The 27,657-nt window shown below is 46.7% G+C and overlaps 1 protein-coding gene across 1 annotated transcript in view; it reads right to left on the bottom strand.

Annotated features, from left to right (window-relative positions):
* Window positions 1–27,657, bottom strand: part of SUPV3L1 (Suv3 like RNA helicase) — a 1,188,002-nt gene that overhangs the window by 444,115 nt on the left and 716,230 nt on the right. The window contains exon 12 of the mRNA XM_069240523.1: window positions 21,213–21,293. Within this exon, the coding sequence (XP_069096624.1) occupies window positions 21,213–21,293 (81 nt within the window). The remainder of the gene's footprint in view (window positions 1–21,212; window positions 21,294–27,657) is intronic.

Genomic DNA, 27,657 nt, shown 5'->3' with positions numbered 1-27,657 from the left:
TTGCAAAGGATTCTGGGTAAAGGAACTTGGTTGAGAGACCCCACAAGCCAAACCATTCTGTATTCCCCTAGGTGTCTAGTTTTCAGAAACGTCCTGGTTTGCTAGGTTTTCTTAGGTGCTGAATGAGCTAGGGGCCCAAATCCACAGGTAGGCACTTTGCAAAAAACACGTCAAATTTCAATGTAAAAATGTGATGTGTCCATGTTACGTTTCCTGTCGCAAGCACTAGGCCTACCCACACAAGTGAGGTACCATTTTTATCAGGAGACTTGTGGGAAAACAGAATAGAAGAACAAGGGTTATTGCCCCTTGTCTTATTCAACATTTTTTCTTTCCAAACGTAAGACAGTGTATAAAAAAGACATCTATTTGAGAAATGTCCTGTAATTCACATGCTAGTATGGGACCCCAGAATTCAGAGATGTGCAAATAACCACTGCTTCTCTACACCTTGTCATGGCCCATTTAGGAAATACAAAGGTTTTCTTGATAGCTATTTTTCAATCTTTATATTTCAGCAAATTAATTGATGTACGCCCGGTATAGAATGAAAACCCATTGTAAGGCGCAGCTCATTTATTGGCTCTGGGTACCTAGGGTTATTGATGAACCAACAAGCCCAATATATCCCCGCAAACAGAAGAGTCCAGCAGACGTAGCAATATATTGCTTTCAAAAATCTAACATCGCAGAAAAAAGTTACAGAGTAAAACGTGGAGAAAAACGGCTGTTTTTTTGGACCTCAATTTCATTATTTTTTATTTCAGCTGTTATTTCTGTAGGAAAACATTGTAGGATCTACACAAATGACTCTTGGTGAATTATAAATGTTGTCTACATATCAGAAATGTTAAGCTTTTGGGGATCCAGCATCGGTTTCACACCCATTTCTGTCACTAACTGAAAGGAGGATGAAAGCACAAAAAATCATTAAAATGGGGTATGTCCCAGTAAAATGCGAAAATGGTTTGAAAAATCGTGTTTTCTGATTCAAGTCTGCCTGTTCCTGAAAGCTGGGAAGATGTTGATTTTAGCACCGCAAACCCTTTGTTGATGCCATTTTCAAGGAAAAAACCACGAGCCCTCTTCTGCAGCACTTTTTTCCCTTATTTGAAAAAACTAAATTTTTGCTGCATTTTGGCAAATTTCTTGGTCTCCTTCAGGGGAACCTACAAAGTCTGGGTACCTGTAGAATCCCTGGGATGTTGGGGAAAAAGGACTCAAATTTGGCTTGTGTACCTTATGTGGACAAAAAGTTATGAGGGCCTAAGCGAGCCCTGCCCCAAATACACAAAAAAAATCCCTGGCACCTGAGAAGGAAAAGGCCTGGCAGCGAAGGGGTTAACCATATCGTTTGAATCTGTATTGATGTGACTGCTCGCGCATTGCGTAACATCGCGTTCGGGGAGCAGAGACGGACACACGAGCTGAAACATGCAGGAAGCAGCTGAATGAAAGAGCACCCTCTGACGTAGGGGGTACACATTCGGACGGGGGAGCGCCAAGAGGCAGTACACCGGCCCCTGATGTCCCCTTCGTGGGCGGCCTCTGCCACTCGCGCTGCAGATATTTTGTAGGGGTTCTAGATATCCGGTATTGGCTTCCACCTCTGCAGTTCGGAAAATCCGTATGCACTGCATCGGTGCAGTTTGGTATTTTCCTAGCATGATTTTAGCCCGACTGGATTATGTTTTCGGGCTTAACAACGGGCATCTTCTGTGTGCTAGCATCCAGCTCAGAGTGCAACCCGGGCTATACTTCGAGTCACAAGCGCTTCACTGTGGCTCTTGCACCCCTTCTTTCGCTCATGTTGTCCACCTCGGGGCAGACGTAGGGCGGTGAGATCATAGGTAATGTTCGGCACACTCTACCACTTCACCTAACTCTCCATAGGACTGGGCTTCGCCCCACTCCCTCGTACGAAACAAGGTGACTGAATGCTTATTAGCATACTGATAGGGCCACTGGAATTGCAACAGGCTGCTGTGCGATCTGCATATTTATGAGTTTGCCTCACTTGTAGCCTAATTCATCACCTTCGCAATTTGAAAAGTTTTACCAAAACACGTTTTTTGCCCATATTGATGAAGCTATTGCCGCAAAATGGAAGGTCCTTTGAAAAGAAAGCTGTTCACCTTTCAGTTGTCTGCTGTATGTGCATGATAAACTAGTTATCGAGGAGGTGAAAATGCTCTCCCAGACAAGCATATCATGTTTTAAAATATCAAAATAATGGAGTAATACTGTCAGAAAACGTTCCGTTGCTACACTGCATAATTTGATTTTTCGTCACTCAGTTTAATCAAACCTATCGCATAATTCTGTTCTCCCTAACGTATATTTCAAGAGGACATGCTTATAGGATAGAGTCCAGACATACAGCCTGTGGTGGTGTTTAAAATGTTTTACTTCGTGCCACAGCGATCACACACTTCCTTTTCTGCTCTCCTCGCCTCGGCGCCAGTAGCCCGTGACAGCAGCTGTTTCGGTAAAGGTTATTTCTGTTGCTTCAGTAACTTGCAGACGTTCTATTGTTCCATTGAAAAACAGGATTACAAAACCTGCCAGCGGGATAATTCAAGAACAAAAAAAAAAAACTGGAGACTGCAGATACCAGTGGCACATCGCCAGCTCCGCATCATAACATTTCCAGCTGGCGTCAATCTGGAAAACAAACGACAGAATGCGATGGGAACTCCTGATGAAATCAACATGATAGCGTTGCCTCTTTCATGGTCCTCTCCAAACTGCCCCTAGCTGGAGGGTGTGAAGTTTCCTTGGGCCAGTCACTTTCCTTTCAGTGGTTGCATATAATGAGATGAGGGAGAACGGATGTTTTGAGAGAGTTTGCTTAAGGTCACTCCCTCCCATCAGTAGTATAACTGCTCACAGTCACAGCCCTGAGTCTCTGCTTTTCTGCATGTATGGGAGGCATTTACTCCCATGTGGTGCACATTACCCAGCTTCCTTCTGTTAACTTCTATCTCCTCCGGTCCAGCCTGAGGAGGCTTTCCAAGCACAGTGTTGTGAAGAACCTTTGAGGGCAGTGCCGCCAGCAAAGGTGTAAGTATTTAAATGGGTTCCTAGTTTTTTTTATTGCAGGAAGAGCATGCCAAAAACTTGAATCCGGTTCCCCAGTCAAACCTGCATGTGACAGAGCCAAACCCTTCTGCACAGACCTAATCGTCAGTGGGACTGGCATCTGTCTTCTCAGCACTTTGGGAAAATGCAGTGATTTGGCTGCCTGCTCACTTGTATGGTGCATCATAAAACAAAGGAAGGAAGCTAATTAAATCTGCCTTTGTACATTTGTGGTGCTGTAACAGCAGACACAGTGCTCTACAATATAGATTCAAGACATTGGCAAAGCTAATAGTTCTGGCTAAACACTTATAAGGTCCCAAAGGCAAGACCTATTGGCTATGCCAATGCTTCGTGCAGCACTGCTGTGCTGTATCTGCGCTGTGCTTGAGGGAAGCTTGCACTGCTACCTGTACTGTATCTGTGCTGTGTGTGAGGGGAGCTTGCACTGCTGCTGCCTGTGCTGTATCTGCTTGTTGTGAGTGAAACTCGCACTGCTGCTGTATCTGTGCTGTGTGAGGGAAATTTGCACTGCTGTTGTGCTGTATCTGCGCTGCGTGTGAGTGAAGCTTGCACTGCTGCCTGTGCTTTGTGTGAAGGAAGCTTGTACTGCTGCTTTGTGTGAGGGAAACTTGCATTGCTGCTGTGCTGTATGTGCTGTGCCTGAGGAAGCTTGCACTGCTGCTGTGCTGTGTCTGCCCTGTATGTGAGGGAAGCTAGCACTGATGCTGCGTGTGCTGTATCTGCAGTGTGTGAGAGAAGCTTGCACTGCTGCTGTTCTATATCAGCTTTGTGTGTGGGAAGCTTGCACTGCTGCTGCCTGTGCTGTATCTGATGTGTGAGAGGGAAGCTTGCATTCCTGCTGTGCTGTATCTGCTGTGTGTGAGGGAAGATTGCACTGCTGCTGCCTGTGCTGTATCTTTTGTGTGAAGAGAAGCTTGCACTGCTGCTGTGCTGTACCTGCGCTGTGTGTGAGGAAAGCTTGCACTACTGCTGTGCTGTATCTGCTCTGAGTGTGAGGGAATCTTGCACGTGTGCTGCCTGTCCTGTTATGTGTGAGGGAAGCTTGAACTGCTGCTGTGCTGTATCTGTTGTGTGTGCACTGCTGCTGCCTGTGCTGTATCTGGTGTGAGAGGGATGCTTGCATTCCTGCTGTGCTTTATCTGCTGTGTGTGAGGGAAGATTGCACTGCTGCTGCCTGTGCTGTATCTGTTGTGTGACGAGAAGCTTACACTGCTGCTGTGCTGTACCTGCGCTGTGTGTGAGGAAAGCTTGCACTACTGCTGTGCTGTATCTGCTCTGAGTGTGAGGGAAGCTTGCACTTGTGCTGCCTGTCCGGTTGTGTGTGAGGGAAGCGTTAACTATTGCTGCTTGTGCTCTTATTTTTGAGGGAAGCTTGCACTGCTGGTGTGCTGTTTCTACGCTGTGTGTGAGGGAAGCTTTCACTGCTGTTGCCTATGCTGATCTGTGTGTGAAAGAAGCTTGCACTGATGCTGCCTGTGCAGTATCTGCTCTGTGCGTGAGGGAAGCATGCACTGCTGCTGCCTGTTCTCTTATATATGCGAGGAAGGCTGGAACTGATGCTGTACTATATCTGCTGTGTGTGGGTGAAGCTTATGCGTGAGGGAAGCTTGCCTTGCTGCTGCCTGTGCTCTTATGTGTGAGGGAAGCTTGTACTGCTGATGTGCTGTATCTGCTGCATGTGAGGGAAGCTTCCATTGCTGCTGCCTGTGCTGATCTGTGTGTGAGGGAAGCTTGCACTGCTGCTACCTGTGCTGTATCTGCTATGTGCGAGGGAAGCTTACACTGTTGCTGTACTGTATCTGTGTTGTGTGTGAGGGAAGCTTGCACTGCTGCTGTGCTGTATCTGCTGTTTGTGAGGGAGGTTTGCACTGCTGCTGTGCTGTATCTGCTGTGTATGAGGCAAGCTTGCACTGCTGCTGCCTGTGCTGTATCTGCTCTGTGTGTGAGTAAAGCTTGCAATGCTGCTGCCTGTTCTTCATTTGTTGTGTGTGGTAGTGCAGCTTGCACTGCTGCCTGTGCTGTGTCTGCTGAGTGAGGGAATTCCACAAGTGACATTTCGGATACAAACCACAAATTTCGAGTCCACAACACATACATCCCCTACACTCCAGATCAAAACACATAAATAAAAGACATTGTCATTTACAGCGCCAATAGCTTGCACTCTTGCAAATGCAAGACCTATTGCATTGCAAATGTTTGTTTTTTCTGGCCTTAGCGCTTTACCACTGCTAACCTGGGCTAATGTGCATGTTCTCATTCCTTAAAAAAATGGTATCACTGGCTTATACCCAGTTGGCATATTTAAGTTATTTATAAATTGGGTAATGTTCCTCATATAGGAGGTCAGAGCTTTATTTGATGTGAGAGACTCTTCTTGATAGGTTGTCTTCTGCCACATTTAGATCTCCTAAATCTTTCCAACCCTATAAGATTTTTTTTTTTTTAAGATTTCTAAACTTGTTGACCACCCGGGTCCTACTCAAAATGATTTACTTTCTCTCCTAATTCTCATTTTTTCTTATTCCTAAATTATTTATTGTCATCTATAAATTTGTCTTTTCGTCTCTAATCCTTCTAATAGCCAAATTGACATTTCAGATCACACTATTATTTGTAAGGTTGTAAAATTAGCAGACGTTTCTATTTCTCTTTCCAGATGAAGAATGAATGCTGATACTGTGCTTATTGATGATAACAAAGGGAGAAAGCTACTTGCCGTTAAGAATAATTATTTTGCTTGTCAATCAATCAATCAATTTGTAAAGCGCGCTACATACCCGTGAGGGTTTCAAGGCGCTGGGGGGGAGGGGGAGGGTGGGGGTCTGCTACTGCACGAAGAGCCAAGTCTTGAGGAGTTTTCTGAAGGAAAGAAGGTTCTTGGTCTGTCGTAGATCCGGCGGGAGGGTGTTCCAGGTCTTGGAGGCGAGGTACAAGAATGATCTGCCGCCGGAAGATTTGCGTTGGATGCAGGGGATGGAGGCGAGGGCGAGGTTAGCGGAGCGGAGATGTTGGGTGGGGGTGTAGAAGCGGAGTCTGTTGTTCAGGTATGATGGTCAGGTGTTGTGGAGTGCCTTGTGTGCGTGGGTGAGGAGCTTGAAGGTGATCATCTTGTTGACAGGGAGCCAGTGAAGGTCTCTTAGTTGGGGGGTGATGTGGCAGTGGCAAGGGATGTTGAGGATGAGTCGGGCGGAGGTGTTTTGGATGCGTTGGAGGAGTTTGGATGAGATACTGGTGTAGAGGGTGTTGCCGTTGTCTAGTCTGCTGCTGACGAGGGCCTGGGTTACTGTTTTTCTTGTTTCTGTTGGGATCCATTTGTAAACTCTGCGAAGCATGCAGAGGGTGTTGTAGCAGGAGGAGGAGATGGCACTGACCTGCTGTGACATGGAGAGTGAGGAGTCGAGGGTGAAGCCGAGGTTTTGTGCGCTGTCGGTGGGTGTCGGTGGGGGACCCAGCGTGGACAGCCACCATGAGTTGTCCCAGGCGGAGGGGGTGCGCCCAAGGATGAGGACCTCTGCTTTGTCCGAGTTCAGTTTTAGCCGGCTGTCTCTCATCCAGTTGGCGATGGCTTTTAGTCCCTCGTGAAGGTTGGTTGTGGCGGTGTGCGGGTCCTTGGTGAGGGAGAGGATGAGTTGGGTGTCGTCGGTGTAGGAGATGATGTTGAGGTTGTGCTGGTGGGCAACTTGTGCGAGGGGGGCCATGTAGATGTTGAACAGAATCGGGCTGAGGGATGAGCCTTGGGGTACGCCGCAGATGATGTTGAAGGCTTTGGATTGGTACGGAGGAGGCAGACTCTTTGGGTTCTGCCGGTGAGGAAGGGTGCTGTCCATTCGAGGGCTTGGTCCTGGATTCCTGCTGCAGGATTTTAGGGTGTGGTGACAGATGGTGTCAAAGGCGGCTGATAGGTCTAGGAGGATGAGGGTTGATGTTTCTCCATTGTCGAGGTGGCTTCTGATGTCGTCTGTGGCGGCGAGGAGGGCGGTTTCGGTGCTGTGGTTGCGTCTGAAGCCGGACTGGGAAGGGTCGAGGATGTTGTTGTCTTCGAGGTACCGAGTGAGCTGAGTGTTGACGATTTTCTCGATGACCTTCGCCGGGAAAGGGAGCAGAGAGATGGGTCTAAAGTTTTTCAGGTCCTTGGGGTCTGCCTTTGGTTTCTTGAGAAGGGCGTTGATTTCGGCGTGTTTCCAGCTTTCCGGGAATCTTGCAGTTTCGAAGGAGATGTTGATGGCTTTCCGTAGGTGTGGTGCGATGGCTGTGTCTGCTTTGTTGAAGATGTGGTGTGGGCAGGGGTCTGAAGGTGATCCGGAGTGAATGGAGTTCATGGTCTTGCGGGTATCGTCGTCGCTGATGTTGGTCCAGGAGGTCAGTCGGCTGGAGCGGGTGGAGTTTGTGGTGGGTGGGGTAGGAGCGTCCGGAGTGTGAGGGTAGTTGAAGCTGTTGTGGATGTCCGTGATTTTTTGGTGGAAGGTGTTGCTAGGGCGTTGCATAGTTCTTGGGAGGGGGTGATGTCGTTGACGGTGGCGTTTGGGTTGGAGAGTTCTTTTATGATGCTGAAAAGTTCTTTGCAGTCGTGGGCATTGTTTTCTAGGCGGGTTTTGAAGGAGGATCTTTTTGCTAGCCTGATGAGTTGGTGGTGTTTGCGTGTGGCATCCTTGAGTGGCGTGCGTTCGAGTAGCCATATTTGCTTGAGTTTTCGGCAGTGGCGTTTGGAGGCTTGGAGGTCATCGGTGAACCAGGTGTCTTTTTTGTTGATGTGGTTGTTGGAGGGTTTTCTGAGTGGAGCAAGGCAGTCGGCGCAGTCGTTGATCCATAGCTTGAGGTTGGGTGCCGCGATGTCGGGGTCGGTGGGGTTGACAGGTGGATTCTGGGCTAGGGCGTTGGTTAGTTGAAATTTGGTGACTTTGCCCCATCGACGGCGTGGTGGTTGTTCGGTGAAGTCTGTTTCTTGAAGGTGAAGTGGATGCACTGGTGGTCAGTCCAGTACAGTTTGGAGGTATGGTTGAAGGTGACGTGGTTGCTTGTGGAGAAGATGGGGTCAAGGGTGTGACTGGCTGTGTTGACGAGCTGTGTGAAGCCGAGGTTGGCAAGGTTTTTGGTCAGGGTGGTGGAGTTGGTGTCATTGTTGTTTTCGAGGTGAAAGTTCAGGTCCCCCAGGAGGATGTAGTCTGTGGAGGCGAGTGCGTGGGTGCTGGCCAGGTAGGCGATGGCGTTGCAGAAGGTGCCCTGGGTCCTGGGGGTCTATAGATGAGTGTTCCTCTGAGCGTGGTGTTGGGGTCGGTGCGGACTTGGAAGTGAAGGAGTTTGGCGGTGCTGAAGGAGTCATCCAGGGTGGTTTTGACTTCGAGGGTGGCTTTGTGGACGATGGCTATGCCTCCTCCGGTTCTGTTGGTGCGGTCTCGGCGCGCAACTTTGTATCCGTTCGGGATGGCTATGGCGATGTTGGGTGCTGAGGAGTCGTTCCACCAAGTTTCGGTTAGAAAGGCCACGTCCGGGGAGGTGGAGTTGAGCAGGTCCCACACTTCGATGGCATGCTTGCGTGCTGAGCGGTGTTGAGGAGTATGCAACGGAGGTGGTTGGTCTTGATCCAAGGAGGTATGTGGGCTCTGTTGCAGGTGAAGCTGCAGTTGTGGCAGGAGAAGGGTCCGTGCGTGCTTTTTGGAGAGGCCTGGAAGCAGGTGGTGTCTCGGCTGGTGTTGAGTGCGCGGAGGGTGTCGGCGTTGTAGCGAATGCTGGCGGGGTGGCTGTTGCTGGGGCCAGGGGTTCTGGCGCTGGGCGCAGTCCAGGCGCAGACAAACATGCCTTTGGCGTGCCTTCAGCTCGCCAGAGGCGCGCCCGCTGCGCAGCCACCATAAGAGGAGGGTGGGAGTGGCAGCTGCGAGGCGGGAGGGCCTGGCGAATGAGAGGGCTGGGTCCGCAGGGGACGCAGCGGCAGGAAAAAGGAAAAAAGGAGGCAGCAAGGAACGGTGAAAAGGAGGGGGGAGGCGGGAGGGGCTGCAGGGGACGCAGCGGCAGGAAAAAGGAAAAAAGGAGGCAGCAAGGAACGGTGAGAAGGAGGGGGGAGGCAGGAGGGGCCGCAGGGGACGCAGCGTCGGGGAAAAAGGAAAAAAGGAGGCAGCAAGGAACGTTGAGAAGGAGGGGGGAGGCGGGAGGAGCCGCAAGGGACGCATCAGCGGGAAAAGTGGGTAAGGCAAATGAAACGGGATGGAGGTGGTGCGGAAGGCGGAGCAGGGAGCGACCTGCCTGCAGAAGCAGGGTCAAAGGTTGCTCCCTGCTATCGCGCCGCAGCTGCCATAAGAGGAGGGGAGGGTGGGAGTGGCAGCTGGGAGGCGGGAGGGCCTGGCAAATGAGAGGGCTAGTGGGTGGGGACGCAGCGACGGGAAACAGGAAAAAAGGAGGCAGCAATACAAAAAGCGCAACTTCTGATATTATTGAATGGGATGCCTTCAAATATATTATATATTAGAAGACAGCAATCTCTGTAATGGCCTATAATAAACAATTTAATTTGAAAATCAAAAATCTTGAAAAGTAAATCACTAAATTTGAAAGATTTTTATTACTTCCACCATCAATGCATACAGATTAAAGTTGCAGAAACTTCGTAATGAATATAACTCATTGCTTAATAAAAAAAAAAGGTGGTCTGCAAGTCTCAAAAGATAAATGAAAATAAAACTAGGAAGTGTTTGGCCAATTATCTTAGCATTAAAAAAGATAAATCCCAAATGTGTGCAATAGGTGGGAAAAATGGTAAATTGTTCATATACACTTTAAATATTAATAAAGAATTCAAACTTTTTATTCGAATTTGTAAAGAAACCCCAGTATCATATGTGAAAAATAAATATCTATGTGTTTTTTAAATCATGCAATTTTCCTACCCTGTCTCCCTCAGATAAACTTCACTTAGAATCTCCAATAATCACTGATGAAAATATCTCCCTGATATGGGTTGTGTGAAGTCCAAATAATCTACAGTTCCTTATGAAAAATCAGTAGTATTTTATACATTATTTGTAGTGGATCCGTTTCAGTTTTATTGGGACTCAGGAGTTTGCTCAGCCTTCTGGCTTGAAGACCTGTACCCCGTCACTTGGTGACTTTAACCTACTTAGCCTGCTCTGTTTTAGCGCATTTATTTAATTATTTCTTCCAAGATGGCTGCTATGTTTATAGTTAGGAAGATGTTTTGATTTCACATTATCAGTGCCACTTTGTGAAGGCGTCACTATCGGCATCAAAGACAAGTGATATACGTAAGTATTCACATCATGTCCCTTTCCCACTTAAGTGTGATAGGAACATAATGTACTTTTGGAGAGAATTATTTATTTAATTACCGCCCCAAGCATGCCTTCTCATCTATTGTTTGGGGAACATACCTGCATCAGGGGTCCTACAAGATCTGTATAAATACATCTCACACAGACAAGGTTATTAGAAGGAATCCTACCAGGTGCCATCAACACTATCTTTGCTACATGTCATCTTGATGCAGACCCAGCCTTTATGTCCCCACGGAATCTGATCTAGAGACCTCATTCCAAGTTAATGAGGGTTGGGGGGGGGGGGGCTCTTCTCATGGACTTGGTATTAGCAAATTAGGTTTAACGCACCTAGCTCTCTTTAGGTTAGAGATTAGATTCTCCATGCTAAAGTATTACGGCGTATTTCACATCTCGTGTTATTACAAGATGGTGGAGGGTCTTTGTAATCACAACTCTCATTACAATTCTGATCCTTGCATTGTTCATTATCCTAATCATTGCAGCTCATGCATTTTACAGTAGATTGCAGTCTTGTTAATGAAAATTATTGAAAACTTTACTGCATCTCCTTCATTGCCTGTGTGCGACTGAGACTTGTTGCTCATGTGAGAAAAGGGTATTCTCCGTTTAACCACAACTCCCCTGAGATGTCGCCCTCTTAAGTCCATTTGTAAAGGCTTCCAGAAATCACCTTTTATTGTTTTGATTTTTAGTGAGGTACTGCTTGTGAGCTGGGAGGGTTGGCCCGACAGTTGCGACTTGTTGCAGGATTGGCTTATTCACCTACAAAGAAAAGTGCTGTCATCCCTAAACCAGCAGTCTTGCCCAGAGCAAGAGTCCAACTATGACAATCGTCTCCTCATTTTATCCTCTACCTTTCTCTGTGATATAACAAATTTTATATTACTGGTGTGGTTTAGTGGTCATTCATTGAAGAACACATTATAGTGTTTTACCCAAACCTCATAAGAACTATACTTTAGGGCCTGATTACATGTGTGGCAGTCCGAAGACTGCCACACTGGCGTTGACGGTCAGACCGCCGCACTCCAGGTGGACAGACTGCCCAATTACAACTGTTGTGGGCAGACCTGCCATTGGATCACCGTCTGCGCTGGGAGCATAGTTTCCGACAGCATGACGCAATCTGAGTTGTAACAAGCCAGGGCGGCGCTGAACTCAGCACCACCTGGCTGATTACAACTCCCCTCACTGCCTGTCTTTCCATGGCGGTTCCACCACCATGGAAAGGCTGGAGGTGAGGGTGTGCGGAGGGCCACAGTGGGCCTGCCGAGCTGATTTGCGGGAACACTTGTTTCCTCCAGTCAGACCAGCGGGAACGTTGTAATAGGGCAGGGGGTATGCCACAGCCATGGTGGTGGCGCTCTCCCCGTGAGTTTGGCAGTCCCACGTTGGGACGGTCAAACTCGTAATCGGCCCCTTAGTCTCTAATCATCTACCAATTTTGTTATTAAACAAGATTGCAACATTTATGCCAACATTTTTGCAAATAAGCTAACACTTTTACATAATGTCACCCATACTGAATAAGCAGGACTTATGAGGCCAGAATCTCTGCTAATAACACAAAACAAATATTTCACATGTTTGTATCTCTTTCCTTTTTCAATGTCTGATTGGCTTATTCACACTTGATGCTGAAAAAGGTTTTGACAACATTTATTGGCATTTGTTTTATTTTATTCAGTGGTAATCTTTCATTTTAGTAATATGTTTCCTAATATGATTGAAGGCTTTTATTTCCAACCTTTAGCACACATTTGTTTGATTGGTTGTTTCTTACCATCTTTTAAATTGTTTAGCGGTACACCACAAGGATGCCAATGCTTATTATCTTTTTACCCATTGTACTATTTCTATGTTCAATTACAAGCTCTCAAGAAAATAAAGGTGTTTATATTAAAACTATGAGCATTAAAGTATCTCCATATGCATATGATGTGCTTCTAATTATTAGTTACCCCGACACTACTATTCAATTTATTTTTACAGTTACAGTCATACCTAAGCAAAGATCTATAGTTACTCTCTTAACATCAATAAAACCGAGTTGTATTGTACTCCAGATATGTTAAATAATACCAATATTAGATGTAAAAAAGGGGAACATCAACTCTCTTGGAATGTTATTTTCCAAATCTATCAGATATACTATCTCTCTTAATGGTGATTACATTATACCAAAACTTTCAGAGAAAATAAATAAATGGTCCCCTTTATGTATAACTTGGTGGTTGGAAATTGAATCCATAAATATGGTTATTGTCCTCCCCCCAGTACTATACGTCTTATCTGCACTTCCTTTAACATTAACAACACATTATTATAACGGAATAGACAAAATAATTTCAAATTTCATGTGAAACAACGAAACTCCAGGAATCGCTTACAAGAAACTTAGTAAGTAAATCTAATGGGGGTACTGGATTACCATACTTTGATAGTTATCACAAAGCTTTTAATATTAGGCTAAGTTAATTACAGTTTCAAATAATCAATCTCTTATGTTCCCCTAAATTGATTCAGATTGAACAGAATTTGCCAATACCATCTCATTGATAAAAGCCACTAAAACAATACTTCTGGAATAAGACACTTGGGGCCTCATTATGACTTTGGGACCCCCCCCAAATATTACAATTTTCTCACCAAGCTGACTTGGGGAGGAACATTGCAATACGCGTTTTCTGCAGGGATGACCGGCGAGAACAGTGCTAGGATTTTGGACTCTGTTCCTTTAAGGGAGCCGGGCCCAATATCTGAGCACTACAGCACCCTCAGAATGCTCACTGTCTGCAGTGTGGAGTTCGTAATTGACAGACTCCCAGACCATATATTCTTTATGGCTACCCTGCACTTACAATGTCTACGGTTTTGCTTAGGCACTGTAGGGGCATAGTGCTCATGCACTTATGCCCTCACCTGTGGTATAGTGCACCCTGCCTTAGGGCTGTAAGGCCTGCTAGAGGGGTGACTTACCTATGCCACAGGCAGTGTGAGGTTGGCATGGCACCCTGAGGGGAGTGCCATGTCGACTTAGTCATTTTCTCCCCACCAGCACACACAAGCTGTGAAGCAGTGTGCATGTGCTGAGTGAGGGGTCCCCACCCAGGGTGGCATAAGACATGCTGCAGCCCTTAGAGACGTTTAGGGAAAGAACACTGGTGCTGGGGCCTGGTTAGCAGGGTCCCAGCACACTTTCAAATCATAACTTAGCATCAGCAAAGGCAAAAAGTTAGGAGGTAACCATTCCAAGGAGGCATTTCCTTACACAACCCCACCCCCCTAAACGAAAGAGGATGAGACTAACCTTTCCCAAGAGAGTCTTCATTTTCTAAGTGGAAGAAACTGGAAAGGCCATCAGCATTGGCATGGGAAGTCCCAGGTCTGTGTTCCAGTACAAAGTCCATTCCCTGTAGGGATATGGACCACCTCAACAGTTTAGGGTATTTTCCTTTCATTTGCATCTGCCATCTGAGAAGTCTGTGGTCAGTTTGAACTGTGAAGTGAGCACCAAAAAGGTATGGTCTCAACTTCTTCAGGGACCAAACCACAGCAAAGGCCTCCCTCTCAATGGCACTCCATCGCAGCTCCCTGGGGAGTAACCTCCTGCTAATAAAAGCAACAGGCTGGTCAAGGCCATCATCATTTGTTTGGGACAGAACTGCTCCTATCCTATGCTCAGATGCATCAGTCTGTACTATGAACTGCTTAGAATAATCTGGAGCTTTCAAAACTGATGCTGTACACATAGCTTGCTTCAGGGTGTCAAAGGCCTTTTGACAGTCCACGGTCCAGTACACTTTCTTGGGCATTTTCTTAGAGGTCAGTTCTGTGAGGGGTGTCACTATTGATCCATATCCCTTCAAAAACCTCCTACAGTACCCAGTCAAGCCAAAGAATGTCCTGACTTGAGTCTGGGTTTTTGGAGCTATCCAGTACAGAATGGTCTGGATCTTGGGTTGGAGTGGCTGAACTTGGCCTCCACCTACAAGGTGTCCGAAGTAAACCACAGTACCCTACCCTACCAGACATTTAGATGCCTTGATAGAGAGGCCTGCTGCTTGCAGGGCCTGCAAAACCTTTTTCAGGTGGACCCAGTGATCCTGCCAGTTGGAGCTAAAGACAGCAATATCATCAAGATAAGCTGGACTAGAGGACTCCAAGCCATCAAGGACTTGATTCACCAACCTTTGGAAGGTATCAGGGGCATTCCTTAAGCCAAAGGGCATCACAGTAAACTGGTAGTGCCCCTCAAGAGAATGCTGTTTTATCTTTTGCTCCAGGTGGCATTTTTATTTGCCAGTACCCTGCTGTAAAGTCAAAGGTACTTACGTATATATGGCTGCACCTAATTTGCCTATGAGCTCATCTGCCCTTGGGATGGGGTGAGCATCTGTCTTGGTGACGGAGTTGAGCCCTCTGTAGTCCACACAAAACCTCATCTCTTTCTTGCAATCTGTTGTGTGAGGTTTGGGGACCAAGACCACTGGGCTAGCCCAGGGACTGTCAGAGTGCTCAATCACTCCCAACTCCAGCATCTTGTGGACTTCCACTTTGATGCTTTCCTTGACTTGGTCAGACCGTCTGAATATTTTATTCTTGACAGGCATACTATCTCCTGTGTCCACATCATGGGTACACAGGTGTGTCTGACCAAGGGTCAAGGAAAATAGCTCAGCAAACTGCTGGAGGACTTGCCTGCAGTCAGCTTGCTGTTTGCCAGAGAGGGTATCTGAATAGATCACTCCATCAACTGAGCCATCTTCAGGGTCAGTGGAGAGGAGATCAGGGAGAGGTTCACTCTCAGCTTCCTGGTCCTCATCTGTAACCATTAACATGTTTACATCTGCCCTGTCATGGAAGAGTTTCAGACGGTTAACATGGATCGCCCTCTTGGGGGGTCCTGCTAGTGCCCAGGTCCACCAGGTGGGTAACCTGACTATTTTTCTCTAGTACTGGGTAAGGGACACTCCATCTGTCTTGAAGTGACCTGGGAGTCACAGGCTCCAGAACCCAGACTTTCTGCCCTGGCTGAAATTCACCATAGCTGACTTTTGGTCACACCGCATCTTCTAGAGTTGTTGGCTGGCCTCAAGGTTTTTGCTTGCCTTTTCCATGTACTCTGCCATCCTTGAACGTAGGCCTAGTACATAGTCCACCACATCTTGTTTAGGCTCATGGAGAGGTATCTCCGAGCCTTCTTTTACACGTGCCAGTGGTCCCCTAACAGGATGGCCAAACAGAAGCTCAAAGGGGGGAAACCCTTCTCCCTTCTGTGGCACATCCCTGTAGGCGAAAAGCAGGCATGGCAATAGGACATCCCATCTCCTTTTGAGTTTTTCAGGGAGCCCCAGAATCATGCCCTTCAATGTCTTGTTCATACCATCCACAAACCAATGGTCTTGTGGAGGGATTTGTGTGGTGATTTTATAGGTCACCACACACTCATTCCACATATGATTTAGGTAAGCGGACATGAAGTTGGTACCTCTGTCAGACACCACCTCCTTAGGAAATCCCACTCTGGTAAAAATACCTATGAGTGCTTTTGCTACTGCAGGGGCAGTAGTGGGCCTAAGAGGAATTGCTTCAGGGTACCTGGTAGCATGATCCACTACTACGTGGATATACTGGTTCCCTCATGCTGTGGGATGTTCCAGTGGATCCACTATGTCCACTCCCACTCTCTCAAAGGGGACCCCCCACCACTTGAAGTGGAATGAGGGGGCCTTTGGATGGCCACCTGTCTTACCATTGGCTTGACAGGTGACACAGGAGGTGCAAAGCTCCTTAACCTTCTGGGACATATTGGGCCAGTAGAAATGGTTGACTAATCTCTCCCATGTCTTGGTTTGTCCCAAATGTCCAGCAAGGGGAATGTCATGGGCTAAGGTCAGAATGAACTCCCTAAACTCCTGAGGCACTACCACTCTCCTAGTGGCACCAGGTTTTGGATCTCCTGCCTCAGTGTAAAGGAGCCCATCTTCCCAATAGACCCTGTGGGTTCCACTGACCGTTCTTTTTCCTTGTTTAGCTGCTTGCTGTCTTAGGCCTTCAAGAGAGGGACATGTTTCTTGCCCCTTACACAGCTGTTCCCTTGAAGGTCCCCCTGGGCCCAAGAGCTCAACCTGGTAAGGCTCCAGCTCCATGGACTAAGTTCCCTCAGGGGACAGAACATCTTCCTGGGAAGAGAGTTTCTGTTTCTTGTGCTGTGTTGAAGCTAGTTCCCCAGTCTTCTTTCTTTTCTCTTGGAAGGTTGGGCCATTATTCCAGACGTACAAGTTACTTACCTTCGGTAACGAAATATCTAGTAGAGACATATTCTAGTTGCAGATTCCTTACCTTAGAATTTTCCCCCAGGCATCAGACTGGATCCGGAGATTTTTCTTCAAACAATGCCCATGCGCGTCGGTAGGTGGCGTCGGTCAACTCCACGGGCGTCGTAGGCATCGTGGTCGCTGTGATAACGTCAGGAGTAGTATATAGACGCTGCCCTCGCGCAGTGACGTCAGTTTCTTAGAACGACTTTCCATGCCAAAGCGCAGAGCTGCTAACAACACTGAGATTGGTGTGCCAGAGCTAAGGACCTGAAAGGGGGAATCCCTGTCCCTAGAAATTAGTTTGCAAGCGGGGAGGATGGATGGGTGGTAAGGAATCTGCATCTAGAATATGTCTCTACCAGATATTTTGTTACCGAAGGTAAGCAACTTGTACATCTGATAGAGACTTCTAGTTGCAGATTCCTTACCTTAGAATAGATACCCAAGCAATGCTATCCTCGGTGGTGGGCTGCAAACCAAGAGCATACTAGAAGGTCTTGTAGGACAGGACGACCAAAATAGCCATCTCGATGGACCTCACTGTACAGGCAGTAGTGCTTCGCAAACGTGTGCAGGGATGCCCACATAGCTGCCTGGCAGATATCCAGGACAGGAACTCCCCATGCTATTGCAGTGGAAGCAGCAGTTGCTCTGGTGGAATGAGTACGCAAGCCCTCAGGAGATTCCTTCTTGGCCAAAGCGTAGCACATTTTAATGCAAAGAAGCGCCCATTGAGAGATGGTACGCTTTTGCACTGCCTTCCCACTTACCCATCAAAGAGCTGATCGTCCTCCCAGAAATGTTTACTATGATTGAGGTAGAACACTCTTTTTGGGTCCAGACGGTGGAGTCTCTCTTCCTCATGGGAAGGATGTGGGGGTGCGTAGAAAGTAGGCAAAGTGATGGCCTGGCCTACATGAAAGGGTGCAACCACCTTAGGAAGGAAGGAAGCCCTAGTGCTCAACACAACCTTGTCAGGGTACAGACAAGTATGGAGACTTTGAGGAAAGGGCCTGTAGCTCACTCACCCTGCGAGCAGCGGTCATAGCTTCCAGAAAGACAGTTTTGAAGATGAGGAACCGCAATGGACAATTATGCATCGGCTCAAAGGGGGTACACATCAAATAAGTAAGTACAAGATTAAGGTCCCAATGAGGCATGATAAATGGAGTGGGAGGAAATAAATGGGTGAGTCCTTTTGGGAATCTATTCACAATAGAAGATTTAAAGACTGAGGGCTGATCAGGCAGCCTAAGAAAAGCCGGCAGATAAATACCCTTTAAGGGTGCCCAAAGCAGAGCCCTGCTAGGCTAAAGAAAGAATGAACAGAAGAACGTCGGATAGAGGGGTAGAAAGGGGATCAACAGATTTGTTGGTACACCATGCCACAAATTTATACCAATGACAGGCGTATACAGTTTTAGTTGATGGACACCTGGCTGCCAAAATAACATGGCAGACTTCGGGTGAAAGGGCAAAAGCCGTAAACTTTTGCCGCACAATCTCCACGTATGAAGGCGGAGGTTGGACAGGTTCGGGTGAAGAACCGTCCCCTGTTGCTGCAACAGAGGATCCGCCCAAGGAGGCAGTCTGAGTGGAGGATCGATGGACATGCTCAACAGCTCTGGATACCTGAAAGGAAATGCCTCCTTGGCATGGTTACCCCCTGACTTTTTGCCTTTTGCTGATGCCAGTTATGATTGAAAGTGTGCTTGGACCCTGATAAACCAGCCCCAGCACCAGTGTTCTTTCTCTAAACTGTACCTTTGCTTCCACAATTGGCACAGCCCTGGCACTCAGATAAGTCCCTTGTAAATTGTACCCCTGGTACCAAAGGCCCTGATGCCAGGGAAGGTCTCTAAGGGCTGCAGCATGTCTTATGCCACCCTGGGGACCCCTCACTCAGCACATGCACACTGCCTCACAGCTTGTGTGTGCTGGTGGGGAGAAAATTATTAAGTCAACATGGCACTCCCCTCAGAGTGCCATGCCAACCTCACACTGCCTGTGGCATAAGTAAGTCACCCCTCTAGCAGGCCGTACAGCCCTAAGGCAGGGTGCATTATACCACAGGTGAGGGCATATGTGCAGGAGCACTATGCCCCTTCAGTGCCTAAGCAAAACCTTAGACATTGTAACTGCAGGGTAGCCATAAAGAGTATATGGTCTGGGAGTTTGTCAAACACGAACTCCACAGTTCCATAATGGCTACACTGAAATCTGGGAAGTTTGGTATCAAACTTCTCAGTACAATAAATGCACACTGAGGGCGCTTAGAGATGCCCCTTGAATACCAGTCCGACTCCTAGTGCTAGGCTGACCAGTTTCTGCCAGCCTGCCGCAACCAGACGAGTTACTGGCCACATGGGGAGAGAGCCTTTGTCACTCTGTGGCCAGGAACAAAGCCTGTACTGGGTGGAAGTGCTTCTCACCTCCACCTTCAGGAACTGTAACACCTGGCGGTGAGCCTCAAAGGCTCATGCCTTTTGTTACAGCACTCCAGGGCATCCCAGCTAGTGGAGATGCCCGCCCCTCCAGCCACTACCCCACTTTTGGCGGCAAGGCTGGAGGAGATAATGAGAAAAACAAGGAGGAGTCACCCACCAGTCAGGACAGCCCCTAAGGTGTCCTGAGCTGAGGTGACCCCTGCCTTTAGAAATCCTCCATCTTGAGACTGGAGGATTCCCCCAATAGGATTAGGGATGCAGCTTACACTGGCAGTCGGGTATGTTTTCAGGGGGGATCTCTAAGATTGTATTTTACAATAAATTGCACACTGGCATCAGTGTGCATTTATTGTGCTGAGAAGTTTGATACCAAACTTCCCAGTTTTCAGTGTAGCCATTATGGAACTGTTTGACAAACTCCCAGACCATATACTCTTATGGCTACCCTGCACTTACAATGTCTAAGGTTTTGCTTAGGCACTGTAGGGGCATAGTGCTCCTGCACATATGCCCTCACCTGTGGTATAGTGTACCCTGCCTTAGGGCTGTAAGGCCTGCTAGAGGGGTGACTTACATATGCCACAGGCAGTGTGAGGTTGGCACTGCACTCTGAGGGGAGTGCCATTTTGACTTAGTCATTCTCTCCCCACCAGCACACACAAGCTGTGAAGCAATGTGTATGTGCTGAGTGAGGGGTCCCCAGGTTGTCATAAGACATGCTGCAGCCTTTAGAGACCTTCTCTGGCATCAGGGCCCTTGGTACCAGTTACAAGGGACTTACCCGAGTGCCAGGTTTGTGCCAATTGTGGAGACAAAGGTACAGTTTAGGGAAAGAACACTGGTGCTGAGGCCTGGTTAGCAGGGCCCCAGCACACTTTCAATCATAACTGGCATCAACAAAAGCCAAAAAATCAGGGGGTAACCATGCCAAGGAGGCATTTCCTGACAATATACAAAGTCTGTGGTTTCCTTTAGGCAGCAGGAGTATATTCAAAGCATGTGAGTTGCCACCATGAAAAAATGACAAGTTTTCTTTTAAATGTTTTTCTAATTAGGCCATGATGGTATTGTTGTACAAGTCAGTTAAGCGAGGCAGTTTTAAAAGCAAATTTGAGTGGCATAAAATAGACAGTGTTTCTGCACAGATGGCTACCTCAAAACATCAGGTGTCATTACTTTCTCTGGAGTAACGATGAAACACCTTCATACATTTCCTTACTTTGATCAAGGAAACAGCATCAGAATGCACTACGGTACTCTACTTTAATCCTTTTGAGGCCCTTCACATTAAGCCTAGCAGGCATTCTTTAGCACGAAAATCCTACTTATGAATTAAGTATGTAAGGGTCAACACAAGAGAGTTGGTGAAATCCCTGTTATAGTCAATATGTGAAGGAATTCAGGTTAGAAAGACTAATGGACAAAGTATGAAGCTTATTCTGGAACCATTGCAGAGCTCTGAAATTGTTAAAAACGGCATATTTCCCATTCAGTTGATATTATGTAATTTAATCAGTCTTTATTATGACTTGCTTTAGTGGCCGAATATTTATCTTTGGACTGTTTACATTTATCAATGGCATTCGCATATCAATGTTACATGTATTACTCAATTTATTTTTACAACTATTCAACAATGATTTAATTGAAAAAAAGATATTAAACAATTAAAAAAAGTATATTGGAAAAACACTGTCCACATTCCCAAGTTTTTGACAATGTCTGCTGCCACGCTTTTCATAGAATATCATCTCCTTGGAGTAAGCCTGCTAATACCTCAGGACCACAGATATAGGCTGTAGCACAGTCATGGCTACAAATATTTGAAAGACAATGCGTCTGGCAATCAGGGACATTGATGACTAACTGCAGTTCCTGGCTACTTCAAAGTAAATGCAGATGACAGACAGTTTTACACTTAGAATGAGTATGCTCAAGCACCGTGCCATCAGGCAAAATATATGAGCTTTACAAATTACGTGAAGCAGCATAGAATTTACTTTGCTTCTGGATGCATAAAAATAATTATCAACAATATTAATACTTACAATTAAATTTGACAGAGTAGCATCAGGAAGTTGATAAGCAAACATTTCTATCTGCTCTGCAGTGGGGTGTAGACCTGCTGCCTTAAAAAGAAAAACAAAACAATATTTTAAACACAAAACTACTGAAAAATATTACTGTTTGTGTGGCATATCAAATTTAGAAATGCATTTCAAATTCGATTTTCAAGATAAAACACAAGGTGCGTTTGTATTCTCCACGTACTTTAGTTTCCTAAATTAACTGCTACAAATGCTCTTGACACCAAAAGAAATTACATTTATTGTTATCATATCACGCAGCAAACAGATTTACTAGTTAGTTTTTAATTGTCTTGGCAAAATACTACGCCCTTCGTTATCACATTAAGACCACAGTCCTCAGTTATTAATTAAGAAGATAAAACAAACCCTAGAACCAGATTATTGAGAACAAATGGGATCAATAATAGATATTAAATGCCTACATCACGAACCATCATTTTCTAATAATTAAACATTCATAATTGATGACATTAAGAAAATGTTTATGCTGGAGAATTTCAGTTACAACAAAACATTTTTCCTTTCTCAGCACGGAAACTCTTAAAGACTAATGCTATCAAGATCAGATAAGCAAGCCCCAGAGAGAGGTGGTTCTGGGAAAAGGGTCATCATATGAGAAGGCTTTACAGGACAGCTTGACACAATAGATCATCATCCCAAAAAGTACACCATGAAAATTCATGTTTGCATTAATGTACAAGTTACTTACCTTCAGCAACGATATATGTGGAAGAGACATATTGTAGTTGCACATTCCTTACCGTAGAATTTTCCCTCAGGTGTCAGACTGGATCCAGAGAATGTTTTTTCGAGCAATACCCTTGTGCATTGGTAGGTGATGTTGGTCGACTCCACGGGCGCCGTAGTCGCTGCGATGACATCGGGAGTAGTACATAGACGCCGTCTGAGCGCAGTGATGTCAGATTTGTTTCACGACTTTCCACGCCAATGAGCAGAGCTGTGAAGAACACTGAGATTGGTGCACCAGAGTTAAGGCCCTGAATGTGGAAGCCCCGTCCCTAGAAATCAGTTCGCAAGTGGGGAGGATGGGTGGGTCGGTAAGGAATCTTCAACTAGAATATGTCTCTATCAGATATATCGTTACCGGAGGTAAGTAACTTGTACATCTGATAGAGACTTCTAGTTGCAGATGCCTTACCTTAGAATAGATACACAAGCAATGCCATCCTCGGAGGTGGGTTGCAAACTAATATCATACAAGAAAGTCCTGCAGGACCGAACAGCCAAAGTAGCCGTCCCAACGGACCTGACTGTCCAGGAAGTAATGTTTAGTAAACGTGCGCAAGGATGCCCACGTAGCTGCTTGGCAGATATCCAGGACAGGAACTCTGTATGCTAACGCAGTGGAAGCAGCAGTCGCTCGAGTAGAATGAGCGCGCAAGCCCTCAAGGGGTTGCTTCTTGGCCAAAGCGTAGCACATCTTGATGCAAAGCAGTACCCATCGAGAGATGCTATGTTTTTGCACCGCCTTCCCTTTCCTCGCACTCATATATCCAACAAAGAGTTGATTGTTCACCCGGAAATCTTTAGTACAATTGAGAGAACGCCAACACTCTTTTTGGGTTCAGATAGTGGAGTCTTTCCTCCTCATGAGAAGAATGTGAAGGTGATGGACTGGCTACATGAAAAGGTGTATCAACCTTGAGAAGGAAGGAAGCCTTAGTGCGTAACACCACTTTGTCAGGGAGCACAGACAAGTAAGGGGATTTGAAGAAAGAGCCTGAAGTTCACTCACTCTGCGAGACGAAAAACAGTCTTGAAATTTAGGAGCCGCAATTGTGCATCAGCTCAGAGGGAGTACACATTAAGAAAGTAAGTACAAGATTGAGGTCCCACTGAGGCATGATAAATGGAGTGGGAGGAGACAAATGGCGGAGACCCTTAAAGACCCGACTGACAATAGGAGACTTAAAAAATGAAGGCTGATCAGGCAACCTAAGAAAGGCCGAAATAGCAGATAAGTAACCTTTAAGGGTCTTTCGCAGTCCCCTCTAAGATCTGGACCATGTCAGAGAGATTTCCTTGATGCTGTGCCCACTGGAACTTCAAGTCCCACTGCACACCTGCATATGCCATCTGGCATGTCTTACTAGCAGAACGCTGGAGGCCATGAGGCCCAGCAGCCTCAGCGCAGTCTCACTAAAACCCAAGACAGTGGCTGAAAGATCAGAATCATAGCCTGAATATATTGGACTCGTTTTTCAGGAGGATAGGCCCAAAACTGCACTGTGTCCAGAACAGCTCAGATGAAAGGGAGCGTCTGAGAGGGAGTCAGGTGTGACTTCGGTACGTTTATAGTAAACCAAAGTAAATGCAGGAGGTTTGTTGTAGTCTGGAGGTGAGATGACAGCCTGGGGCAAGCCTGGCTTCAACAGCCAGTAGTTGAGGTAGGGGAAGACTGAAACCCCTAGCAGGTGTAGATGAGCTGCGACCACCGCCATCACTTTCATGAAAACCCAAGGGGCGCTGTAAGGCCGAAGGGGAGCACAGTGAACTGAAAGTGCTTGTGACCTACCATGAACCACAAGTAACGATTCTGGGCTGGCAAAACAGTAATATGAAAATAGGTGTCCTGCAAGTCCACCGTCTGCAGGAGGTTCGCCATAGTCTGAAGGTGGGAGACGACTTTCTGGGGCAAATCCACATTCAACAGCCAGTCGTCGAGGTAGGGAGAAGACTGAAACCCCCAACCTACATAGATGAGCTGCAACCACTGCCCTCACTTTCGTGAACACCCGAGGGGCACTGGTAAGGCTGAAGGGAAGCATGGTAAATTGAAAGTGCTCGTGACCTACCACGAATTGTAGGTAATGTCTGTGGGCCGCAGGATGGGAATATGGAACTAAGCGTCCTAAAAGTCCAACGCTACTATCCAGTCTCCTGGGTCACAGGCATACAGGACCTGAGCCAGGGTGAGCATTTTGAATTTCTCCTTCTTGAGGAAGAGATTGAGGTCCCGAAGGTGTAGGATAGGACGTAAGCCCTTGTCTTTTTTGGGCACCAGAAAGGAACTGGAATAACAACCACAACCTACTTCTGACGCAGGGACCCTCTCTATGGTTCCCTTGGCCAAGAGAGCCACAACTTCTTGGTGGAGAAGTGCCAAATGATCCTCCAGAATACGACTAACTGATGGAGGCATGGCTGGTGGGGCAGATTCGAAGGGGAGGGAGTAGCCTCTTCGAACTATCTGCAAAACCCACCTGTCCATAGTGATGGATTCCCAGTGGGACAGGTGATGGTGAATCCTGCTGCCAACTGGACCGGAGTGAGGGGACGGACTAGGAGGGTTTGGAGGCTGCAGCAGGGGTGGACTGGGCAGACCTATGGTTCCCTGTCCCACTCCCACATGGGATTCTGCGTTCCCGGCCACAACGCAGCTGAACAGCAAGGGTGGCACGGTAACTGGGATACTGATGCGACAGGGAGCCCCTTCTGTGGCCACGAAAGATGCGAAAGGCGGACTGTTGGAGGTGAGGGGCCATAGAAAGGCCGAGAGACCGAGCTGTAGCCCGGGAGTCCTTGAACCTCTATAAAGCTGAGTCCGCCTTGTCTCCAAAGAGACGGGAGCCATCAAAGGGCATGTCCATACGAGTCTGCTGGATATCCCCTGAAAAACCAGATGCACGTAACCAGGCGTGGTGCCTCAAGGCCACCTTCATTGCAACCGTTCTAGCTAGAGAGTTGGTTGTGTCCGCCCCACATCTGATAGTGAACTTTGCCGTGTCTTAAGGAACCTTGGTGGCCGCAGCCGCCAACGCGGAATCTGAAGGTCTCCCGAACGAAGCCCTTGGGGCCGAAGGCACCATATTGGGGGTCGGTCAGCTCAAAAATGAAGCACATGGCCTCATAAAACTCCTTTAATTGGGCAGGGGTCGCCTCAGCTCCCGGAAACTCAAGGAAGCACGGAGCAGACCCAGAAGTAGGCTCCTAAGACGGAGGCCTCAAGCGTTGACACTCCTCCCGCATCGCATCAGCCGAGCGACGGGGTGAAGTCAAAGGATGACGGGATCTCTTAGAATTATTTTTCTTCTTATCTTGACCCGAAGACTTCGAAGAAGAATGGTGGTGGCTTCGTGACCGGTCTTGAGTTCTTTCCCTCGAGCGAGGCCAGGACCTACGTGGAGACCAGCAACGATAAGCTTGAGGGACCACTCCCTCAAGACCTTCAGGTGCATGGCCCAGGCGCTCAGAGCACGACTTTGAGTGGTCACGTTCCAGGGACCACAAACAGACCCAATGCGGATCCGCCACCGACATCGTGCTGAAACAGTCCTCGCACAGTTTGAAGCAGGTCTTCGGAGACATCCATTGATGCACCAAAAAAAACTCACCAAGAAGTTGACAAAAAAAGAGTCCAAGTCAGTCAAACAGCAACCAAGGTTAGTTCTCTCCAGATCAGCGTGAGGCGCGGAAAGAAAAGGACTGATGTCACTGCGCTGAGGCAGCATCTATGTACTACTCTCGATGTCATCACGGCGACTACGACGCCAACAACGCCTGCGGAATCGACCAACGCCACCTACCGACTCGCAAGGGTATTGCTCAAAGAAAAAAATCTCCGGATCCAGTCTGACGCCTGGGGGAAGGTCTAAGGTAAGAAATCTGCAACTAGAAGTTTCTATCAGATGTGCTTGCTTAATCTCAAAGAGGCACTTAGTTGCTTGGTTAATTTTCACGGAGGCTAGCTAAACCTTATCCACTTACTTTAACAAGATGCCTTGCCGGTCCTTCACCTTTGAACTAGTTACATACAGAACATAGCCCTTCAGTTATATAAATGAATGAATGTAGATTTCCAGAGCACTAGTTACTCAAGGATATCCTGGCACTAACAGACCACACAACTAAACATAAAGGAAACAATGCAATTCTGAGATGGAGCTAAACTTAGACGGTGCTGGAGATTAGCCAGGATTTTAGATTTTTTCAAAAAAGGTGATGATTTTAATTTCACAAATATGTAGCTAGTTCCACAAATTTGCCAACAGAAAGGAAAATATCTTCCTCTTCTTGTCTGCGTCTGATTTTGGGAATGGATAGAAAGGAAAGGTTAGTGGACCAAAGAAATCTAACAAAGTTATAGTGTATGACCTTAATCTGCAAATAAACTGGACCAGAATTGTAAACATTTCTGTACATAAAGCACAAAGCTGTAAACCGAATTCCCTCATGCACTCAGTGCTCTGACAGGTGAATGCCTACGAAGATTGAGGATCAGGCAGGTGCTGTGTTTTTCACTAACTATAAACATTGGGGAAGATATTGAGGAGCACCTAGCATGTTGCAATCATCTATTCATGAACAGATTAACGCCTGTACAACTATTTTATGTGCACAAATAGGCAGGAATAAAAACATTTTACGAAGAGTTCAAAGTAGAAGGAAACATCTTGCTGCTACATTAGTAATGTGTTTGGCAAACGTGAGTTGGTTACCAAAGAAAACTCCAAGGATTCTTGGCTGATGATACTGGGGGAGCAAGCGTGCCCAGATCCTCTGGCCACCAGGAGGGTGACCAAATAGGTGTTTGTTTGTCCAAAGAAAAGGATTTCTGTTTTTTTTTTACCATTAAGTACCATATAATTTAGTATATCCAGTCTGCTATGGCTGACATGCAGTTAGAAGACTGGGCTAGCAATATCTTGATCTTCCAAGATACGCAAGGCCAAAAGATCTACTACTGAAGCCAAGCGAGACATGGAGATGTTGAATAACACCAGGCTGCATTTAGCAGGGGGAGGCAGTCAAGAAATTGATCTATATTTGGAAAGAAGGGCAGAGAGAGCAATTGTGTTTTTTTAAGAGAGGCATGTGCTGCCTTTTAGGTACTTTAGAGTTAATGCGATGAACAGAAACACAAAGTGAAGGAGGTATTAGTCAGATGGGTCTGGTTACGTTTTTTTTCTCTGTATCAGATTGGTCAAATAAAATATTACCAAGTATGCTTATCAGGTCCTTAAGTACTCTGACTATGGCTATAGTGTTTCCTCACATACTTACTGGCTTGACTTGTAGCCCAAAATACACAAGAAAGTACAGGGTTCTCTAACGAGGGCGTCGTGAATACCAGCGTAGCCCTGGGTTGTATGTGTTCCTAATTGGAAGGGTAATGTCAGTGAAATGTCAGTAGGTAACTACAGAGTGCATGCGCGGGAAGAGAACGCAGGGGGAATTCCTTTTACGGACTAGGTGGTCTCACACACTATATAGTGTCATGCTTCATCATTTGACCACCTAGACCCACCCAGGTAGGACAGTGCCACCTGGGCGGACTCAACCTCACTGTTAAAGGAACAGGAGGGAGTGCGTAAATAAACTTGTTTCTGGAAAGATCGGGATCCAGCTAATGTACTGAAAAAATAAAAAACACCTAAGCAGA

Source organism: Pleurodeles waltl, chromosome 6 (assembly GCF_031143425.1).
Source record: "Pleurodeles waltl isolate 20211129_DDA chromosome 6, aPleWal1.hap1.20221129, whole genome shotgun sequence".
In the NCBI taxonomy this organism is placed as follows: Eukaryota; Metazoa; Chordata; class Amphibia; order Caudata; family Salamandridae; genus Pleurodeles; species Pleurodeles waltl.
Note: the sequence above shows the minus strand (reverse complement) of the source record. Positions and strands in the feature narration are given on the sequence as shown.